Genomic DNA, 18,641 nt, shown 5'->3' with positions numbered 1-18,641 from the left:
ACACTGGCTGTTGGCTCGCCGCCTTGAGCCCTGTGGAGGATCCTGGAGCACAAAACACACAGCAGTGCCTGAGCCGCTCGCTGAAAGCGTGGCGTGTGGCTGGGGGGGCTCTGCATGTGGAACATCCACAGTCCTGCACAAGTAGCCAGCTGTTCCCTGAATGTGGGGAAAAATGTGACGTAACGTGAGATGCGGCCTTCAGTTGTGTGCAAGAAGAAATCCTCCATGGCAGCGGAGGCTCGGCAATGCTGACTACCAACCGATGGGCACAGAGGCGAATGGTGGGTGGGGTGTGTGTCTTTCAAAGCAAGGCTACAAGATGAGAAAGCCATAGGGACATCTGTGTCCTTGGGTAGCACAGGCACAGGAAGGAGAACCTGGCCTCTGGGCATGAACAGCAAGCAGGATAGCCACCAGATAATATGTGGAATAAAATGGGATGGGGCCTCGCTAAACGTAATGTACTCACTTCAGAATCGTCATAATCGGAGCCATTGAGTTTGATCCTGACCACAACAACTTGATGCATCAAGTTTGACAACTTGGGGGCAACAAGGGGGAGGATGAAATGCTGATTGGGAATGCTCTATGCTCACCAGAAAGTGAATTTTGGTTATGGCATGGTTGATCTCAGTTAAAATGGGAGCTGCTTTGAACCGTGTACTCTTCTTGGGGTTATTTTTCTTCTTACAGGCAATCCTGGGTGTCTAAAAAATGAAATCCTTTTTATTTGACGAGGTCACGGGGGGCTGGCCAGCAGCCAGGCACAGGGCTCCAGCACAGCTCTGCCCCATCCTCTCTACAAGCCCATCACTTCCCCCAGGGTGCTTCTCTTGCATGTACTTCTGCACGCTGCAAGAAGAGGCTTAGGTTTGCTCTTCTGCTCGGTATTTAGCTTTGCACTGTGCTTTGAGGTCAGTAACGTCTTAAGACCTGTTGCAGTCTCTGAATATAACCCCCCGCCTTTGTTGGGGGGAGGTTGACTGAGCCACATGATCAGAGTCAGGTGACAATATTGGGCACAAAACCAGAGGAGAATAAACAGTTGGGTGTGGGAGATCTGTAGCTGCTGATCTTGCCTTTTGACAAGCTGTGTTACTCCTCAGGGAAAAATGAGTGCCTGGCCCTCTCCTCTGCTTTGGAGCTTAACCACGGTGTGTCTAACAGGTAAGTCCTCCTGAACCAGCGTTTGCTGGCTGAGCATGGAGGTGGGTAAAGCCATAGAGGGCTTGTGAAAGCACTGGGCTTTGCAGTCTCGGCGTGCTGCAGGAGGGCTGGGAAAGAGCAGGGGGGGAAGGCAGAAAAGGAAGTGTTGAAAGATAGGCACTGTTGGAAACACGCTGTATGTGGTAAATATAAACACTGGCTTTTGTAAGGGGGGGGGGGGGGGGGAAAGGAGAAAAAAATAGAGCCCTGTTACTCTGCATACTGAGGATTTGCAGTGGCCTCTTCATGGCTTGTCTTAAACCCCAAGGAACAGGATCCCCCAATATGTTCACTTTCTTGAGGTATTTTAGTAACTGGGCCTTTATAAGAGAAAGAGCATATACAAAAATATTCAGGCATTTTTCTAATCATGCCTCTATCTGCTCCTTACCTTGTTCTTTTCATCCTTTTGTACTGCTTAGCTATATATATATATAAAAATAAATATCTGTGTTCTTATAGTTAATATTTTTGCTATGTGGAATATGCAAAACTCATTGCACTTCAGATCACGTACCTTCCTGCAGTCCACCTGCATTCGGGGGGCTGGAGGCTGCTGGGGCCCTGCAGCCACCTCCCTTCTTGGATCAAGAACCCATCAGCCCTGCTAGAACAATTTGCATTTTACTGAGTTCCTTGTCAAGGGGCAGAGCTGCTCAGAGCAAATACCTGCCGAGCCTCATCTTATCTGCGTGCGTACAGGGCAGCCTGGGCACGTAATGAGGTACGAGCCGTAGTCTGGCACTCTCATGGAATTAAATGACTTGAGGAAACTCTCCGTTTCAGGATCCAATTATTCACCTGTTGAATTCACCAAAGATGATTATTATCTTCATCTAGATGTGTAACTGTTGGCTTGGTTGTGTTTTGTTTGGCTTGAAGGATTAGTTTTTCAGAATGGCAGGCTGTGCAGTTGTGCAAGATGGAGAGAAGGAAAAATAAGGGAGCATCCGCCCGATTTCTGCATTTTGTGAGTTCCCAGCCGATGTCCGTGTGCCTCGCAGGTCAGCAGGGTTGCTTGCCTCATAAGTCAGGAAGGATTAGCTCTGTAGTTAAGAGTTCAGTGACCTTCCCTGATGTCCTTAAGGCTCTTGAAGTGACACATGATGCCAAGGTGTCACAGAGAGTGACCCATCCTTGAAGTGTCCCTGGAGATACCTTTGTTGATTCACAGCATCCCTAAAAAAAAAATAATAAAATTCTCTAGGAAGCAAGATCACTGCTCCTGGGCATAGACAGGGTAAGTGCAGGAGAGAAGAGGGTCTGATGAAGCTAAGGTTGTTTGAGTATTGTTTTTTCTCCTGTGATACTACAACCGGTAAAACAAAACATCACCCATTTTTACTAGATGCTCAAAACTATTTTTTCCAGCCTGCCTACTTTATAATTTCGTTTAAACAACTTCTGGAGGAAAAAAAAAAAAAAAAATGTAGTACTGGCTACTGAAGTTTTGCAAGCGCTTTTTAGTGACTATTTCAGTAACATGTTACGAAAAGTTGTTTTCCATTTTAAAAAATTCATCCTAACAGTACCACGATTTACCACCAGAACCAGCCAGCCAACGGAAGCTTACAAAAAAGCAATATTCAACTAAAAAATGGTGTGCAGCCCAAGGCGTTTAAATCCCCTGCAGTGCCTCTGGCTGACAGAGCTGAGCAAATGTTGGGGACAAGCTGCTCTGTGAGAGATTGGACTTTGATCCCAGTGGTCCTGAGAGCTTTTCCCAGGAGAACTTGATGGGGCCGTTGACTTACTGCTAGCATTTATTTTGAGATCAGTGCAATAAAACTCGGCACCGACTCTGCTGATCGCTGGATGTGAGGAAAGAGAAGCAGACTTACTTCAGCCCTTAAAGCAGGTGAGTCAGGTGGAGAACTGTGCATCTTGGCCCAGGGTCAAGGCACAGCCGAGGCAGCAGTGTCCTCTGCGGGGTGCAGAGCTGCGCTCCCTGCCTAGGACCAAAGCTGGTGTTTCCAGGTCACCTGGATTTGGGCCTGGGGCAAACAAATATGCCACAGAACGTTCACTGTTAAATTCAGCATCTGTGCTGGGGGCTACAGCAAGAAAATGTGGGCAGTGGCCCAGATGGTCTGGCTGCTTATCTGCTGCTTCCTTCAATAGGTACAGAAAGATAGTTTTTTGCACACAGTGGAGTACAAAGCAGGCAGTATGCAACAGGGGGGAGAACTTCCAGTGAGCTCTCTCCATGTGATCGCAACTTTGTAAGGACTCTTTTATTCAGTCTCCTGATCTTGCTGTAGAAATTTAACTAGAGATACTAGTCAGCTTGGTCTGCATATTGTTGTTCATACTATGGTGGGGCTAAGCACTGGTACCCATGGTGCCCAGCTTCACGTGCTGTAGCCAAAATTGAGAGAGAAATCATAGGCTGGCTGGAGGAGAAGCGGGCTTGGGAAAGAGCCAACAGGGCCCTGTAGGTCTGCGGTCACCTGGTGCTTGTCCTGTTGCGACTCAACAGTGCTGCCCCTCTGAGTCCCTAGCTTCTCATCCTGCTCATGTCATTCCTCATCCACACCCTGCTGTTGGCTGTCAGCTGCACTCTTTGAGCTCCTTGAAACCCATAAAGCAAGTCCTTAAAACAGTCATTTTACTTTCCATGCCAATGGCCGCTTGATTTCAGCAGGCCCTCTTGCTGGCGTGGCTTAGCACATGTGTGGTGGTTGGAAGAGCATGTAAACACCATGTTATTAGCCACAGTTGCATACTGATGCTGTGTAAAGTTGGACATTTTCTGAAGCTGCAGTTATTTTAGAGTAAATCCTTGCCCTGAGTTTCTGACTCAAGCTGATGTGACAGCTGTTGTGGCAGGAGCTGGCTATTTTGTTTTTGCGTTGCTTCCTTTGCTTAGTACCACACTGCTAAATTAAAACCAGCTTGCTACTTTTCATGTTTAGGCTTATGGGTCTCTCCTCTGTTCAGAGACTGGAAGACATCCCCTGTGCTTGTGTGTCAAGAGATGGCTTTCAGCAGCAAACAACATTTCGGTCCACTACGCATCATGGTGAAACAACTTGAACTGTAGTAACACCACTTTTCTCAGAAGATTACAGCTGTCCCCACTCTGAAGGGGGGATTTCAGAATCAAAGCGAGTCTTGGCCTGTGGGTTCCCTTCTGGTTACTGGCTGTATCTCCAGAACAGCTTAAAAAAAATAAATAATCTCACACCCATGACTTCTCTGTTTTGATCCCTTTAACTGAGATGGGATAAAACAGCCAGCTACTTGACAAGCATCTTAAGTCAGACTGTTGTGACATCTCAGGATAAAGTGTCTCGAGGAGCTGTAGCTAACAAAACCGAGTGCCTCAGGCTGTTGTTGTGCCTTTTTATCCAGGAGAGTCAGACCTCCTGGACATCTGCATCTACTGAGTTGTGGCCTCATGGACCCACTAATTTATTTCCTTGATAAGTCTCTGGTATGCCAGGGATGCTTAGATGCTGCCCATGTTTGCCTCCTTTTTTCTGAATTTTCTGCAGTGGAACAGAGCAGAAGGGGGTTTCTGGACATCAGACAAGGATACAGGGGTTAAGCAACTGATAAAGCCCTAATGGGAAGCCTCTGTTAAAGGCAGAACAATAATATGGCCACTAAGGATGTTACTTCTTCTCTTAGGTATTACTTTAGGCCAGACAACCACCGCCCAGGTCCCTACTGCATCAACACCAGTGCCTCCCAGTGCAACTACCACGCAGGTCCTCATTGCGTCAACGCCAGCACCTCCCAGTGCAACCAATACCACAGCTTCTGCTGCCCCAACTGCCCCTGCAACACTCTCAGCCAGCGTGGCATCAACCACTGCAAACCTTGTCGTGTCCACAGCAGCACCCTCTGCTGATCCAAGCACAAAAGAGCCTGATAAGGCTCTGCCCACCGCGAAAGATGTGACCGTCCTCATCTCTGGCAGCATGGCCACCTCTCCAGTGTCTACGGGACCGATGGCTGCACCCACCAGTGCCCCAGTGTCCCCTCCAGGCATGACCACGTCTCCCAGGGTCCCATCAGCAGCTCCATTCCTCACCACCCCCAAAACCTCGAACTGCAGCAGAGTGAACATGACGGCCTGTGCCCGCTGCTCCCCAGGGACGTATCCCAGTGAAGGTAAGAGTGTTAGGTGGCAAAGTGACTCATCAAGGGAGGTGAAACCAGCACACGTTCCCCTGTTGGAGGCTGGGACAGGCAGCAGGAGTGGGAGCTAATTCATTGTACTTTTCTGGTTAGACTTGGCCGTTGCTGGCCTTGTGCTGTGTATTGGTCTTCCCGAGGCTTCCCCAGTAGGATGAAGAAGCGGTGGGGTTCTGGCACAAAGTGTGGCACAGGTGCAACCCTGATCTGTTGGCCGGAGGGTGTTGCTTTGAGGTAAGGTGCCAAATATAAGGACAGCTTCTAAATATGTCTCGAATGTTGGAAACGGAATCTCTGCTATAGAAACAGCCTTTTCACTTTGGCTTGGGAAGCTACTCAGTCAATCCCTGTTGTGGTCAAGAGTGCATAGTATTACCTTTTCCAGAAGTTAGTTATGTTGTAACGTGGTTGGTTTTGTGTTTCTTTTTCGTTTGCTTTTTTGTTTGTTTGTTTGGTTGGTTGGTTTTGGGTTTTTTGGTTGGTTTTTTTTTTTTGGGGGGGGGAGGGGGGTGTTTAAACATCACCATCACATTCCCCAAAAAATCTGAAATTTTTTAAAAAAATCCCTAAAATACAAGTCATGTACTTTTTGCTTACTTCCCCCACTGAAGGGCACTTTTTAAAAGAGGAATGAGCAGCTCTGATGCTTTGGGGTAAATCTGCAGAGGACGGGAGGTAATTCCTGTCTCACTCACATGCAGGATGTTCATCTACGGGGTCTTCTCCTTTTCCCATGCTTGGTTGCTGCAACACCAAGGACTGGGTCCTGCAAGCGGTGGGATGGCAGGTCTGATGTGTGCAGCTACAGCAAATCCTGCATGATTACTCTGTGTAGCTTGGATTTGTTTTGTGGAGCAGAGAGGGCTAGAGCTTGTATCTGGTGGGAATGCCATGGTACCTGTCCTGAAAGAAAAGCTGTTGCTGCTTAAGGCAGATCCTCTGCTCTGGGGTTTTATTCTTCAGTTCTGCTTCCCACAAGCCTAAATTATCAGTTATCCAAAGGAGTATGTAGTAGTTTTTTGTTTGTGTGTGGGAGAGAAAACAAGGGAAACGCTCCTGGCCCCTCAAGTTAAAAGAGAAGAAAGCAGTTATCTTAATTACCAGAAATCCACGCTGACAGACTTGAGACCTTAGATCATCTTATGGCTATTCTTCAGCTTGCTAATGATGCACAGCAGGATAATTAGCATTAATATTACAGTTTCTATTCTCCAAGACTGTCTTGCAGGTGGGGTTGCATCCCAACGCTTCTGCATCCATGGCAGCCGGAGTTTAAGTCTCGCGATCCTAATCCTGACTTTTTTGTTCCAATTTAGGCACCTTGAGCTGCTCGTGCTGTGGGGGGGGCTCGTGCATAGACCCCAGTGCCTGCACCTCCTGCCCGCTGGGCCACTACCAGCCCGAAAGTGGGCAACCATCATGCCTGCCTTGTCCTCAGGGCCATTATGCCAAGTAAGTGACTGAGCTGCTGGGCATGGGGTGGTGGCTGCTCTTCCTCAAAACACTTCCCAGCTGTCAAAATCTCCTTTGGGCTATAGGAAAAGCACTGCCAGGGTTGTTTCTCAGTGGGAAACACAGGGGGTTTTACATCTCTGAGAGAAAGAGCAGCTCAGGGCTCGCTGCACCCACCCATGATGCAAGATAGTAGGCGGTGGCAGCGAGAGGCCGTGCGCTCCCTGGCTTCTCACTGGGCTTTGTGGCAAACTGGGTCAGGGAGCTCAGTCACTGCAAAGCTGAAATAGCTACGTGCCTGTTAAGCTGACCTACAAACAGCCCTGCCTCTGGAGAAGCCCCAGGCTGCCCTTCTCTCTGCTCTTCAAATGAACTCCCCGTGGGGCAGGCGGAGGTGTGAAGGTGTGTGCCTCTTAGCACTGCTACATCCTTTCCATCAGGAAACCTTGGTGTGGGTGTCCTTGTGCCGAGGGCTTCCCAGACGCAGCTCCAGCTCTCTGCAGGCTGCCTTTTTTTCCCCCGCAGTCTTTTGTATGTGTTAGGAGGGAGAAAAAAAAATCTTTTTTTTTTTTTTTTTTTTTTTTTTTTTGTGATGGGGGCACACTTGGGAGCGAGGTGTGGGTTCAGTTCCTCAGCTTTTTTCTAGGATATCTCTAGCCAACTGGCTTTATCTCTATGCTTTGCCCAATTACTTTCTCAATCCCTATTCTGTTACCTCCAAGGGATTCATTACATTTAAGTTACTGGCATCTAAAGCAATATATTTGGGATGCTATAGTGTGGAAAAGCTAACGATATCTCAGCCAGAAGCCCAGCCTTGCAGTTTCACCAGGCTGCCTCACTCTGGGTACACTGCACAAGTGTCCTCTGGCTGCAGGGACACAGACATGCGGTGCTCTCGCCGTTTCCCATTAGGATTTCCCTAGCTGTATCTGATGCTTGCTGCCAGCAGCCCGTGGGCTTTGTCCCGCAGGCAGCTGCAAGGACAGGCGAGAGCTTCCCAGGACAGTGTCCCTGGCAGAGCACCTCCATTCAGGTCAGTCCTGGGGAGAGGGAACATGTCCACGGGGACGGGTGAGCTGACCACACAGTTTATTTGCAGCAGCCCCTGAGTCTGAGGGGCCACCAGCTTCCTCCTCCGTGCTCCTCCCTTGCTGTTGGTGCTGTGAGGACCTGCCTTACCTTATTTACCCCTTTTCCCCCCCAAGCGCTTTAGAAAAATAATCAGAAGCAGTCTTCAGGGCATCACACACACGTTGCCGTTGGGATGTTGGAGAGGGCAATGCAGAGCCGGGGAACAGGAAGGTTCAGCAGACAGCAGCTGGGGTTACGCATGTTGGAGGGGGGACCAGTAGAAGGGGGGATGCAGGGAAGCGGAGGGGAGGGGGTCTGATGGGCACAGTGTGTGCGTGGCCATCTCTGTGGCAGCTGCCCGGGCCTCAGGGCTCCAATGGGATTGTTTAACATTTTTGTGGTATTTGGAGAATCCAGCACTCCCTGAGCTTTGAGTGGCTCTGGCTGGTGCAGGCCCTGTATTGGTTTGTTCTAAGCAAAGCATTTGCTATGTTTCCAATTTATTTTTATTTTTTTCCCACAAATCTTGCTCAGCCCTGGGGTTTCCAAAGGAATTAAAGAACATGTCCTTGTTTTCCTCCAACACATCTCTGAGTATGTTAACAAATTCTTATCCCCACATGCTTGTTGTTGGGGATTTGGCTCTGTTGGTGACAAATGCAATAGCTTTTCTCTTTCTCTGCCTTTCCCTCTTTTCTTCCCCCTCCTCCTGGAGGTCTAACATATTGTATCCCCTTTCCCACAGTCTCTGTTATTTAAGGTCAGGACTCTCACACATCAGTACCTGTGGTTTAGCTCCTTTTTTTGGCTCTGAAGTGAGTGAACTTTCAACAATCAAACGACTCCTTTAAAAATTGCTGATGAATGCTGAACATCCAGCACCTTTCTAATGCAATTCAATTTCCAAGTGTGAATATAAAAGCCTGGCTTTAAACCCAGGTTTTTAAGCCTGGCTACAACATAATTTTCAAGACCTAGAATTCAGACTAGAAAACCTGTCTTTTCCATATAGCCCACAGGCACAGGGCATCTCTAATGTCAGTAATACAGAAAACTTTATTTTTTCAGTGGACCTTAAACATTCAGGTGCGATTATATTATTGGGTTTCTGCCTGAACTCCTTCTTTATAATTACCCTATTTCTAGACTTCTCAGTAAAACGGAGTTATGCTCTGCTCTCTCCTCTTAAAGTCGATAGAGGCTTGGGTGACCTAAAATAGCATTCACCTCTGCTTCCTCCTCTCCTAGCTTCACAAGGAGCACCGTGTGCCTTCCCTGCCCACCTGGCCATTTTGCTAATGAGTCTGGGGCTGCAGTCTGCAGAGCGTGTGAGAAAGGTAGGCTTTGATTTATTTTCAACCCAAATGCATTTTCATCAGGCTATGCAATGCTTTTTCCCATGGCCAGATGCAATTACCAGGTAACTTAAAAGCACTGGAGAGTAAACAGGTTATTTTGTTCAGGCTAAATATAGAATAGCAGATTCTGTTCTGTTATTGAAATTTTTATTAAAATGAAAAGAACAGATCTCAGAGTCATGCTTCTGTTAGCAGCAGACTAGTACTAACACTGCAATGAAAGCCTTTTCCAGAAAGTCAGGAAAGAAGGTTTATGAAATGCAGTTATAGCACAAGGGGGAGGAGGGTGTTAGGAAAATAAAATATTCTTCTATTTTTAATGACAAAAATTAGTCTAAGCCATCTTTGTTTTCAGTTTGGCAATCTTCTGTGGTCTGAATATTAAGTGTAAAACTCTCCTTATTGCCCAGACGTTAAAACCTGGGTTTTCAGCAAGCTACTTTGCACCTGGCTAATGCACTGTGAACCTGGTACAATGCGGTCGCAGTGTAACAACATGTTCAAAACAGACTAGCATTTACTTATGCAAAAACCTAATTAACACATGCAATGCAACAGCTATTCTGTGCACAACTGTTCTTTTGAAAATCTGCCCACCAAACTGTTCGGCTGGTACTTAAATCTTGGCTATCACTTGCTAAGTTTGAGAGGGGAAAAGTCTTAGCTGCTGACAGTGCTGCAGTATGTCACTCCCTTTATTCATTTATAAATTGCAAATGCAATTTATAAATGTGAAATGTATTTCAGGGCATTTCACTCCTTGTGCTTTGGGGAAGGATCTGTACGTGTCCTCCTGCCCATTCATGGCCCTGGTGGTGCAGGGAGGGAGGGTGAACAGCAGATTGCTGCACTGAGCAGAGCCGTCCTGGGTGGTGGGTCTTGTGCCCTTCCTTTTTGGGGGAAGATGCACCCCAGGCTTCTTGGGGTGGGGGAACCCCTGGAGAGGCTTGCCCTGGCCAGAGACCTGCTCCAGCGGAATAACCTAGGAGTCGACACTGGAATCGCCTATTTCAGCTTCATTGCAGCTGAACCCAGTACTAGGAAGGTTGACAGGTCGTTCTGTTTCCCTGGCAGGGTTTTGGATGCGAGAGTGACACCAGGGAAATCTGCCTAAGGCCTGCCCCAGCATGGCAGAGGTCGTTATGAAACTGTCATTGCTCCTTCAGGGCTTTTGACAAATAGAAAAACGAAAGTCCTGAGTTAGCCCATGAAATGGCACTTCAAGTGTGTCGTGGGGAGGTGATTTGGTTGCTTGTAAAATGGAGATGAGATGAGCAAATATACAACGATGTGTGGTGGTGGTGGTGGAGGAAAGACCCTGAAGCCTTACTTTTCTCTTTTTCAGGCTATTTTAGCTCTAAGCAAAATGCAGTTTTTTGTCTGCCTTGCCTGCCTGGATCATTTTGCAAGTAAGAAGTCTGCTTGTGATGCTGGCCATCAGGCAGACAGGGAGGGGTGGTTTTCTTTTAGCCACAGAACTAGAAGAACCAATGCAGTGGCCAAAGGCGAGTCGCCTGCCGTTTTAGCTGTAGGGACATTGGTGCTGACCCTGGCAAGAGAGGGATGGTATGATGAAGGGGGGATCCTGGCTACGTGTGGAGGTACCCCATGATGACATGGTAGAGCATCAGCTCACAACCCGCTTCCCAGCGTTGCTGTATTGTGTGGGCATTGCACACCACCGACAGACTGATCCTGGCACAGGGACTGAGCTGAGCACCGCTCTGCATTCTGTAGGTTGAAGCTGAGCTGGTGGTTTATTTATTCTGAGTAGGGATGTGCAGAAGGCAGTAGTTAAACTGCCCTGGCTGAGCTGTCACCTCCGGGGTGGGAGGGAGGCCCTGAGAGAGGTGCTAGTGTGGGGTACCTTGTGATGGGCTCTGCACCCACCAGGTAGGGTTGCCTGCATGGGGTTTACATCCAAAACAGGTGAATTAGCACATGAATACTTACTTACCTTCCTCCTGACCTCACCTTGGGCTCATTTGTCCCGTGTTATGCAGCAAATCTCTGCTGACCCTTGATTAAATTGCCACAAGACTGGACCCGGGGCTCACCCAACTGTATCACAGTCTCTCTCCCAGCTCCCTGCCAGTACCCACTGACTGGTTCCAGCCAAGTTTGCTAAGGAATAGCGACTTCTGGGTCAGCAAATTCCTACAAGTGTCATGCAAATAAGTAACCAAAGAGAGGACAGAAACATCATCATGTGCCCAGCCCTAATTAGACACGCAAGCAAACCACACGGGAGAGAGGCACGGTTAATACCCACAAAATGGCAAAAGCTTAGTTCCTGGTAGACCCTGGAGACTTCAGTCTGTGCATACATAAGAGAGCTGGCTTTGGTGGGCTGGGCTGGGCTTGGAAGTGCCAGTCCTACAGCGTTGTGTGCCTACTCTCCCCTCCGTAGCAGCAGCAGCTGCACGGCGTGCCTGCCTTGTGCTGCTGGGCAAGAGGCTCTTCGGGAGGCGTCGGAGGCGTGCATGCCCTGCCTGCCAGGTAACGCCTGCAGCTGAGGAGGGGGTGTGGGGGGGTGGGGAGTGGGGAGCTGCGGGAACGTGCCTGCATTGGCACCAGAAGGAACGGTGCATTCCTGAGACTTGAGCCTCTGACCTGGAGTTTGCCACTCCTTGGCGGCACAGATGCCCTGGCTGACATCTGCAGAGCAGACTGTTGCCCCCACAGTGATGGGAGGGTGCTGGGGGTTTTTGGCCCTTCCTAGTTTGCTAGGACCTACAGCTGGAGACTGTGCCTACGCCATGCCTTCCCGCAGGCATGGTTAATGGCTTGGAGGAAGGCTGGTCGCCTGCATGCCGGGGCTGCTAAGAGCTGTGGCTACATATGGTTCTAGCAAAAAAGTGTCTTCATTGGTGGTGGTTGTTTTGCTGATGAAACCACAGACTTGCTAGCAGAGGTGGGGGATGCTCCACACCCAGCAAGAGCGAGGCAAAGGGGAGGTCAGTGGGGGGTGTGTGTGTGAGGAAACGACCCTGCTCCTTGCATCGCTGTCTTAAATAACATCAGACTCCGGTGGGTGAGCCAGCAGGAGGGCAGAGTGCTCGGGTTGCTCCCATAGCCACCGATGGTGAGCCTCTGTTCTGGAGGCAGTAGCAGGGATTTCTTGCAGGTAAGTTGTGTTATAAACATGCAGAAAAATATTTGCTGCTTTGAGACCCAGGACTTCTGTGACCTGTCATTCCCACAAAGCTTAGGAATCTGAGCTGTGCTTTAAACTTTGCTCAGTGAGTTTCAAACAGCTAGAAAAGGTTTTGAATCCAGAATTGGAGAGGATGAAACACTACTGACCTCCAGCTCCAACCTTCTGTCAGCTTTAAAGCCAGAGCTCACTACTAACCCATCTCCTGCCATACTTCCACTCGTACTTGGCAACAACTCTGGTTGCCAAGACCTAACCTCAGATATCCTTTAGTCCCTCTGTCCTCGTTTGTTCTGTCCTGCCCCTTTGCCACTGAGCAAGGGCCAAAGCCCAGGCTCAGCTTTTGTTATACACGTGAAGTATTTCATGGTCTTTCTCCTTGTGTCTTTGAAAGCTCAGTCATCCGTATGCAATTGCAAAGGCCCCAGAGTCTAGTCCCAGATCTTAATTTTTGTGCTTATTTGCTGTTTTAGGTACGTTCAAAGGTCCCAGTGATAACAAATGCAAGCTCTGCAGGCCAGGAGAATACCAGTTACAGCAGGGCAAGGAGAGCTGTGACCTGTGCCCAGAAAATCACTACTGCCCTGTGAGTCTCTGGTTTGACAGCCTGGATTAACAAATACAGCTGTCCCAAGACAAGCAAAATACACTTAATGCCGTTTTTATCTGAGCCTCTTTCCTATTCTTAAACAGAGACAGGGCTGGTTAACGTTATGGCACCTGGAGCTTGGCTTTGTGCCACCCTTGGAGCTGTCTGGTCTCATCATGGGAACAGCAGAGGATGGTGTGTCCTTTAATGAGGGGGTGGTGGTGTATGGACATGCTGTATAATGACATCTTCTGCTCTTTGCCTTGCTCTGAATAACACCATAGGAGCAGACAGGCTGAATTTAATGATGGCAGGTTAATTGGTTATTTTCCTCATGTTTTTTTAATGCTGAAGTGTCACCTCCCTTCACACTAGTTACCTTATGCAGTCCTCGCTGTTTGCTGGTGCTGAGTTACTTCTTCTCTTGGGCAGAGCCCAGATGTGACCCCGGTCAAGTGCCCTCCCGATGCCTTTTGCCCCACGGGCAGCACTGAACCGGCGTACTGCATGGAGGTCTTTCTTTACAAGGCAGGGAACTCCTGCCAGCTGACTCCCCTGACGGTCATTCTCCTGGCTGTCTTCTCAGCAGGTAAGTGTCGGTCTTCTTCGTCCTCTGCTAAAACTAGACACCCTTCTGCAGCTGGGTGCCTTTGCGTTATGCCAGTGGTGCTCTCTGGATGGTGTGTTTTGTGTTTCTGGAAACCTGGATTTCTAAAAAAGGTCTTTCTGTCTGCCTTCAATGCAAATGATAATCCTTTCCCCATTTGTAAGTAGGGATATTGCTGTGCTTGCTTGAGGGAAGGCTGGCATAATGCTGAAGGTTTGTTTGCCTTTGGGAAGCAAGTACATATATGGGCCCCAAAACAGGAATTTCTTTGCTGCCCAAAAGTAGGAAAAAGGACGATTTCCTTTTGGTACGAGACTTCAAGTTTTCTAAAAGCATTTCCCCCTCTAGCTCTTGCCACAGCATCCAGCAGGACAAGGCACTGTCAGCTTGTGCAGTGTTGGTTGTATGAATGCTGTAGGGCACCTTGTAACCAACAGCATGAAAGACAACAAACACCTACTGAGTATGTAGAACGACAGAATCATTTAGGCTGGAAAAGACCTTCAAGATCATCAAGTTCAGCCCTTAACCCAGCGCTACCAAGCCCGTCACTAAATCATGTCCCTAAGCACCACATCTACATGGCTTTTAAATACCTCCAGGGATGGGGACCACCACCTCCCTAGGCAGCCTGTTCCAATGCCTGACAACCCTTTTGGTGAAGGAATTTTTCCTACTATCCAATCTAAACCTCCCCTCATGCAGCTTGCAGGCTGTTTCCTCTTGTCCTGTCACTTGTTATCTGGGAGAAGAGACAGACCCCACCTGCCTACAACCTCCTTTCAGGCAGCTGTAGAGAGCAATAAGGTCCCCCCCAGCCCCCTTCTCTCCAGGCTGACCCCCCCGCCCCCCCCAGGCTGGTGCCCCAGCCCCTGCCCGGCTCTGGACACGCTCCAGCCCCTCAGTGTCTGTCTGGCCGTGAGGGGCCCAACGCTGAGCCCAGGCCCCGCGGGGCGGCCCCACCAGTGCCCAGGGCAGGGGGACGGGCGCTGCCCCGGCCCTGCCGGCCACACCGTTTCGGACACCGGCCGGGACGCTGCTGGCCTCCTGGGCCACCTGGGCACGCTGGGGGCTCATGCCCAGCCGCTGCCGCCCAGCCCCCCCGGGCCCTGTCCCGCCGGGCAGTTCCCAGCCCCCTGCCCCCAGCCCGCAGCTGCCGGGGGCTGGTGTGACCCAGGGGCAGGGCCCGGCGCTCAGCCCTGGGGACCCCCACACCACCGGCCCCGGCCCCTCGGCCCGGCCTGCCCGGAGCCCCCCGCAGAGCCCCCTGCCCCCGGCACAGCCACGCTCCCCCCGGCTTGGTGCCATCTGCAAACTGGCCGCGGGTGCACTCGATCCCCTCGCCCACATCATCCATAAAGGCATGAGACAGGACTGGCCCCGGCGCTGGGCCCTGGGGACACCCCTGTGACCGGCCACCGGTGGGAGGTAACTCCATTCCCCACCGCGCTTTGGGCTCGGCCACCCGGCCAGCTCCTAACCCAGCACAGAGCGCGGCACCCAAGCCATGAGCAGCCAGTTTCTCCAGGAGATGCTGTGGGAGATGGTGTCAAAGGCTTTACTAAGGTCCAGGTAGACACCACCCATGGCCTTTCCCTCAGCTACTTGTTGTAGAAGGAGATCAGGTTCATCAGGCAGGACGTGCCTTTCATGAACCCGTGCTGGCTGGGCCTGATCCCCTGGCTGTCCTGCATGTGCCACATGATGGCACTCAGGCTGACCTGCTCCGTAACCTTCCCTGGCACCAAGGTCAGGCTGACAGGCCTGTAGTTCCCCTGATCCTCCTTCCTGCCCTTCTTGTGAATGTGTCACCCTGGCTGAGCTCCCGTCTGCTGGGACCTCCCCAGTGAGCCAGGGCTGCTGCTAAATGATGGAAAGCGGCTTGGCAAGCTCCTCTGCCAGCTCCCTCAGTGCCTCCAGGTAGATCCCACCCAGCCCCACAGCCCTGTGCGTGTCTGAGTGGAGCAGCAGGTCACTGACAGTTTCCTCCTGGGCTGTGGGGACTTCATTCTGCTCCTCGTCCCTGTCTTCCAGCGCAGGGAGCTGAGTACTCTGAGGGTGACGGGTCTTACTATTAAAGGCTGAGGCAAAGGCGGCATGAAGTACCTCAGCCTTTTCCTCATCCTGTGTGGCAATGTTCCCCCCTGCATCCAGTAGGATTGTCCTTGGCCCTCCTTCTGTTTCTAATATATTTGTGGAAACATTTTTTATCTTTTATGGCAGTGGCCAACTTGAGTTCTAGCTGGGATTTCACCTCTCTAATCTTTGCCCTGTGTAACCTCACAATGTCCTTGTAGTCCTCCAGAGCTGCCTGCTCCTTCTTCCGAAGGTGGTAAATTCTCTTTTTCCCCACCAAGTTTCAGCCAAAGCTCTCTGTTCAGCATGTGGAGCATCCCTCATCCCAGATGCCACCTGCTGGAATTAGCTCATTAGGGCAAGCCAATGGGTGGATGAGCTTTTCCTCTTGGAAGCTACACCACGAATACTCATTGCAAAACAATGAATAAGCATTTGTAGTCTTAGCAAAGGGAAAAATAAGAGTTCTGTAGGTTTTAATCAGTATTTGGGGGAGGCTTAATCAGAGATAACCGTTACAATGCAAATGAGCAACTGTTACTGCTATGGATTGCAAAAAGGGCAGACGAGCGAGCTGGGAAGGACTCAGCTGTGCACAGGCAGATGAACAGAAACTCCACTGTAAGTGCCTCTTACACTACCAGCTCTCTTGCCACAAGATTATTAATCTCCAAGTTAGAGAGACGATTAAGTCATCTGAGGATAAGGAATTGCAGCCTTATATCCATGGGTTTCTCTGGCTTAGGCACCACAGTTAGGTGCCTCCTGCAGACCTGTTCTCCATGTTGTTAAAAGGCAGGGGAGAGATAAAAATTGACGTGTTATTCCCCATGACAACCGGGAGAACAAAGCTGCTTCTCCAACAACACAGCAGCACTAGTTGTTCTCATCAAACTCTTCTCTTGGCACCTGAGGAGAGGACTGCATGGATACACAGAAGGGGGGAAAGGACAGCAGGGTCTGGAGGAGCTATACCTCCAGGAGCACTGGTTGACTGCTCATCTCCAGAGGGCTGAAACATCCCTATGGGAGCAGATGAAGGTTGTGCCGACAAGCTGTGGCTTGGAGCTGTGTAAACGCTCCTCCCCTGGCCTGTATCCCCTTGTGCCAGGCTGCAGTCCAAAAATCTGCCAGAACAGATGTCATCTTAAGTGAGTATTAATTAGAAAAAGTAGATTAAAATTAATTGTATGAAAAGCCTGTCCACCTAGGGACAATGGCCCATTAACCAGCATTTCAGATAAACATGCCTGAGGGTCACAGAACAGCATTCCTCAGTGAACTCCTGCCTGTGATGGAGCTTGCTATGAAGAGGGGTAAAGGGAACGGCCATGCAGGAACCTGCGAGTGTTTCACGGCTGGTCTGACAGATCAGTTGTTTACCACGATACTGTCTGCTCACACAACCTAAATTTGGATATATTTGTCTGGCCACATTGCATCACAGCGACAGATTTGTGCTCTTATGTTAAGATCAGTTTTCCCTGATAATGCTTCTGCCAGAAAGAAACAAACAGAATGTCATGGTACTTGGTATTTACCAATTATTTCCATGTCTATGCCCAATCTAAAAGTAAATTTTCCTGACAGTCCTGATCTCAGTCTAGACTCAAAGTTAATCTTTAGTTAGTTAGTTCTTGTGCTTCAGTGTAAGTGCTGCACAGAGCAAGGTCATTTCTCAACAAGATCCTTTGGTGGGATCTGCAATGGGTAAGATGCCAAGTGCAAAATAACAGTTCCACAGAGTAGGAAAGGAAGTTTCTGAATTATTAAACCCTGCCATTAGTCATACAGCTTCCAGAGTAAAACCGAAATGCTGAAGTTGGGTCTTTATTATTACAGCTAGTTGGTTGTTTTTGGTTTGGGTTTTGGGTTTTTGGTTTTTTTGGGGGGGGGGGGGGGTTGGGTTTTTTTTGGTGCAGAGTATGTAGGAGAGAAAATCCCCTTATTTTACCAGAAGAGAATCCTTGAGTTGGGAAGGCCTACAGCAAATATCACCTGAAACTTTACTTTTCCATCTGAAAATAACTACCATACCTTATTTTCCAGGTGGAATCCTTGCTGTCTTTCTAATAGTTCTAAGAAGAAGGCAAGAATATAGCAAGAAATTGTTAAAGTCTCTATTGCTACCCCGAGGCTCAGGACGACACACAACTTATGGGGGGACTGAGCACACAGAACCTGTCTATGCTGGCTGGTAGCTAGGACATACTATCAGCAACCATCTTGCTTCTCTTTTACCTGGGACAATACAGATGTGTCTGTATAGGCAAGGTGTTCAACCATGAGCAACCTATTTCTGCATAGCTAAAATAAGTGCCAAGAAATAAAACTGAATTTTTGAGTTGTGGCTACTTGTGCTAACCAACCCTGGTGCCAGCTGTACTAAAATGGACTGACAAAAAAAATCTTAGCCTTTCAATTCCTGCCTTCTTTTACAATTAATACTGCTTTCCTCAGGAAAAAACCCCACACCACAACAGCAAACAATTAGGTCTCTTTTTCCATTTCAATAGTCAGCTCAACAAACTGAGTGAGGACTGACTTTTTCTTTTCCATTCTCAAAACTTTGCCATCACTTTAAGTCCAGGACAGGGATCCCAAAGCCTTCCCCTTCCTCTCAGCTGTGAGAAAACATGCAGCTAAAATAATGGTTGACTCCTGGACAAATATGTGTCTTTTCTTTCTTGTTGTAAGGTGGTCCTTCATACTAGAGCTACAAAAGCAACTCAAAACTTCCAGCAAAGCTCACGGGAACTGTTTCTTTCTCTGCTGAGCCACATGGGTTACAACGTGAAACTGGCAACCATTTGGAGCCAGACAGAACAGCATGCTGCAGCCATGGAAGATGCCTCACACATTTTTGCACACCTAGGAGATGTGCCTGTACTAGACCCATTGCTTTAATGCCCATGTAAAGTCTTTGCCCTGATCACTGACAGTTGATTCGTCTCCCACCCACAAGAGCAGCACGTGTGT

At 49.2% G+C, this 18,641-nt stretch overlaps 1 protein-coding gene across 2 annotated transcripts; it reads left to right on the top strand.

Annotated features, from left to right (window-relative positions):
• The first annotated feature begins 341 nt into the window (after window positions 1-341).
• On the top strand, window positions 342-18,012 carry LOC106631610 (multiple epidermal growth factor-like domains protein 9). 2 transcript variants are annotated; one of them, XM_027815550.2, is made up of 9 exons: window positions 342-1,167; window positions 4,840-5,325; window positions 6,666-6,801; window positions 9,124-9,212; window positions 10,579-10,642; window positions 11,644-11,732; window positions 12,864-12,976; window positions 13,412-13,568; window positions 17,712-18,012. In XM_027815550.2, the coding sequence occupies exons 1-9, from the start codon at window positions 1,113-1,115 to the stop codon at window positions 17,861-17,863; spliced, it is 1,341 nt and encodes a 446-aa protein (XP_027671351.2). In that variant the 5' UTR covers window positions 342-1,112; the 3' UTR covers window positions 17,864-18,012. The 2 variants fall into 2 exon arrangements, with proteins under 2 accessions (XP_027671351.2, XP_055563825.1); XM_055707850.1 differs by lacking the exons at window positions 10,579-10,642; window positions 11,644-11,732 and having other exon boundaries at window positions 345-1,167.
• Window positions 18,013-18,641: the final 629 nt, after the last annotated feature.

This window comes from Falco cherrug, chromosome 1, assembly GCF_023634085.1.
Source record: "Falco cherrug isolate bFalChe1 chromosome 1, bFalChe1.pri, whole genome shotgun sequence".
Taxonomy (NCBI): Eukaryota; Metazoa; Chordata; class Aves; order Falconiformes; family Falconidae; genus Falco; species Falco cherrug.
The sequence above is the reverse complement of the archived record's forward strand: the minus strand, read 5'-3'. Positions and strand labels throughout refer to the sequence as shown.

Excerpts from the sequence above, each read along its gene's own strand:
- LOC106631610 (XM_027815550.2), top strand. The coding sequence starts at position 1,113 with ATGAGTGCCTGGCCCTCTCCTCTGCTTTGGAGCTTAACCACGGTGTGT. Across the intron at positions 11,733-12,863 it reads GTGCATGCCCTGCCTGCCAG|GTACGTTCAAAGGTCCCAGT; the intron begins GTAACGCCTGCA and ends TTGCTGTTTTAG. Across the intron at positions 13,569-17,711 it reads CCTGGCTGTCTTCTCAGCAG|GTGGAATCCTTGCTGTCTTT; the intron begins GTAAGTGTCGGT and ends CTTATTTTCCAG.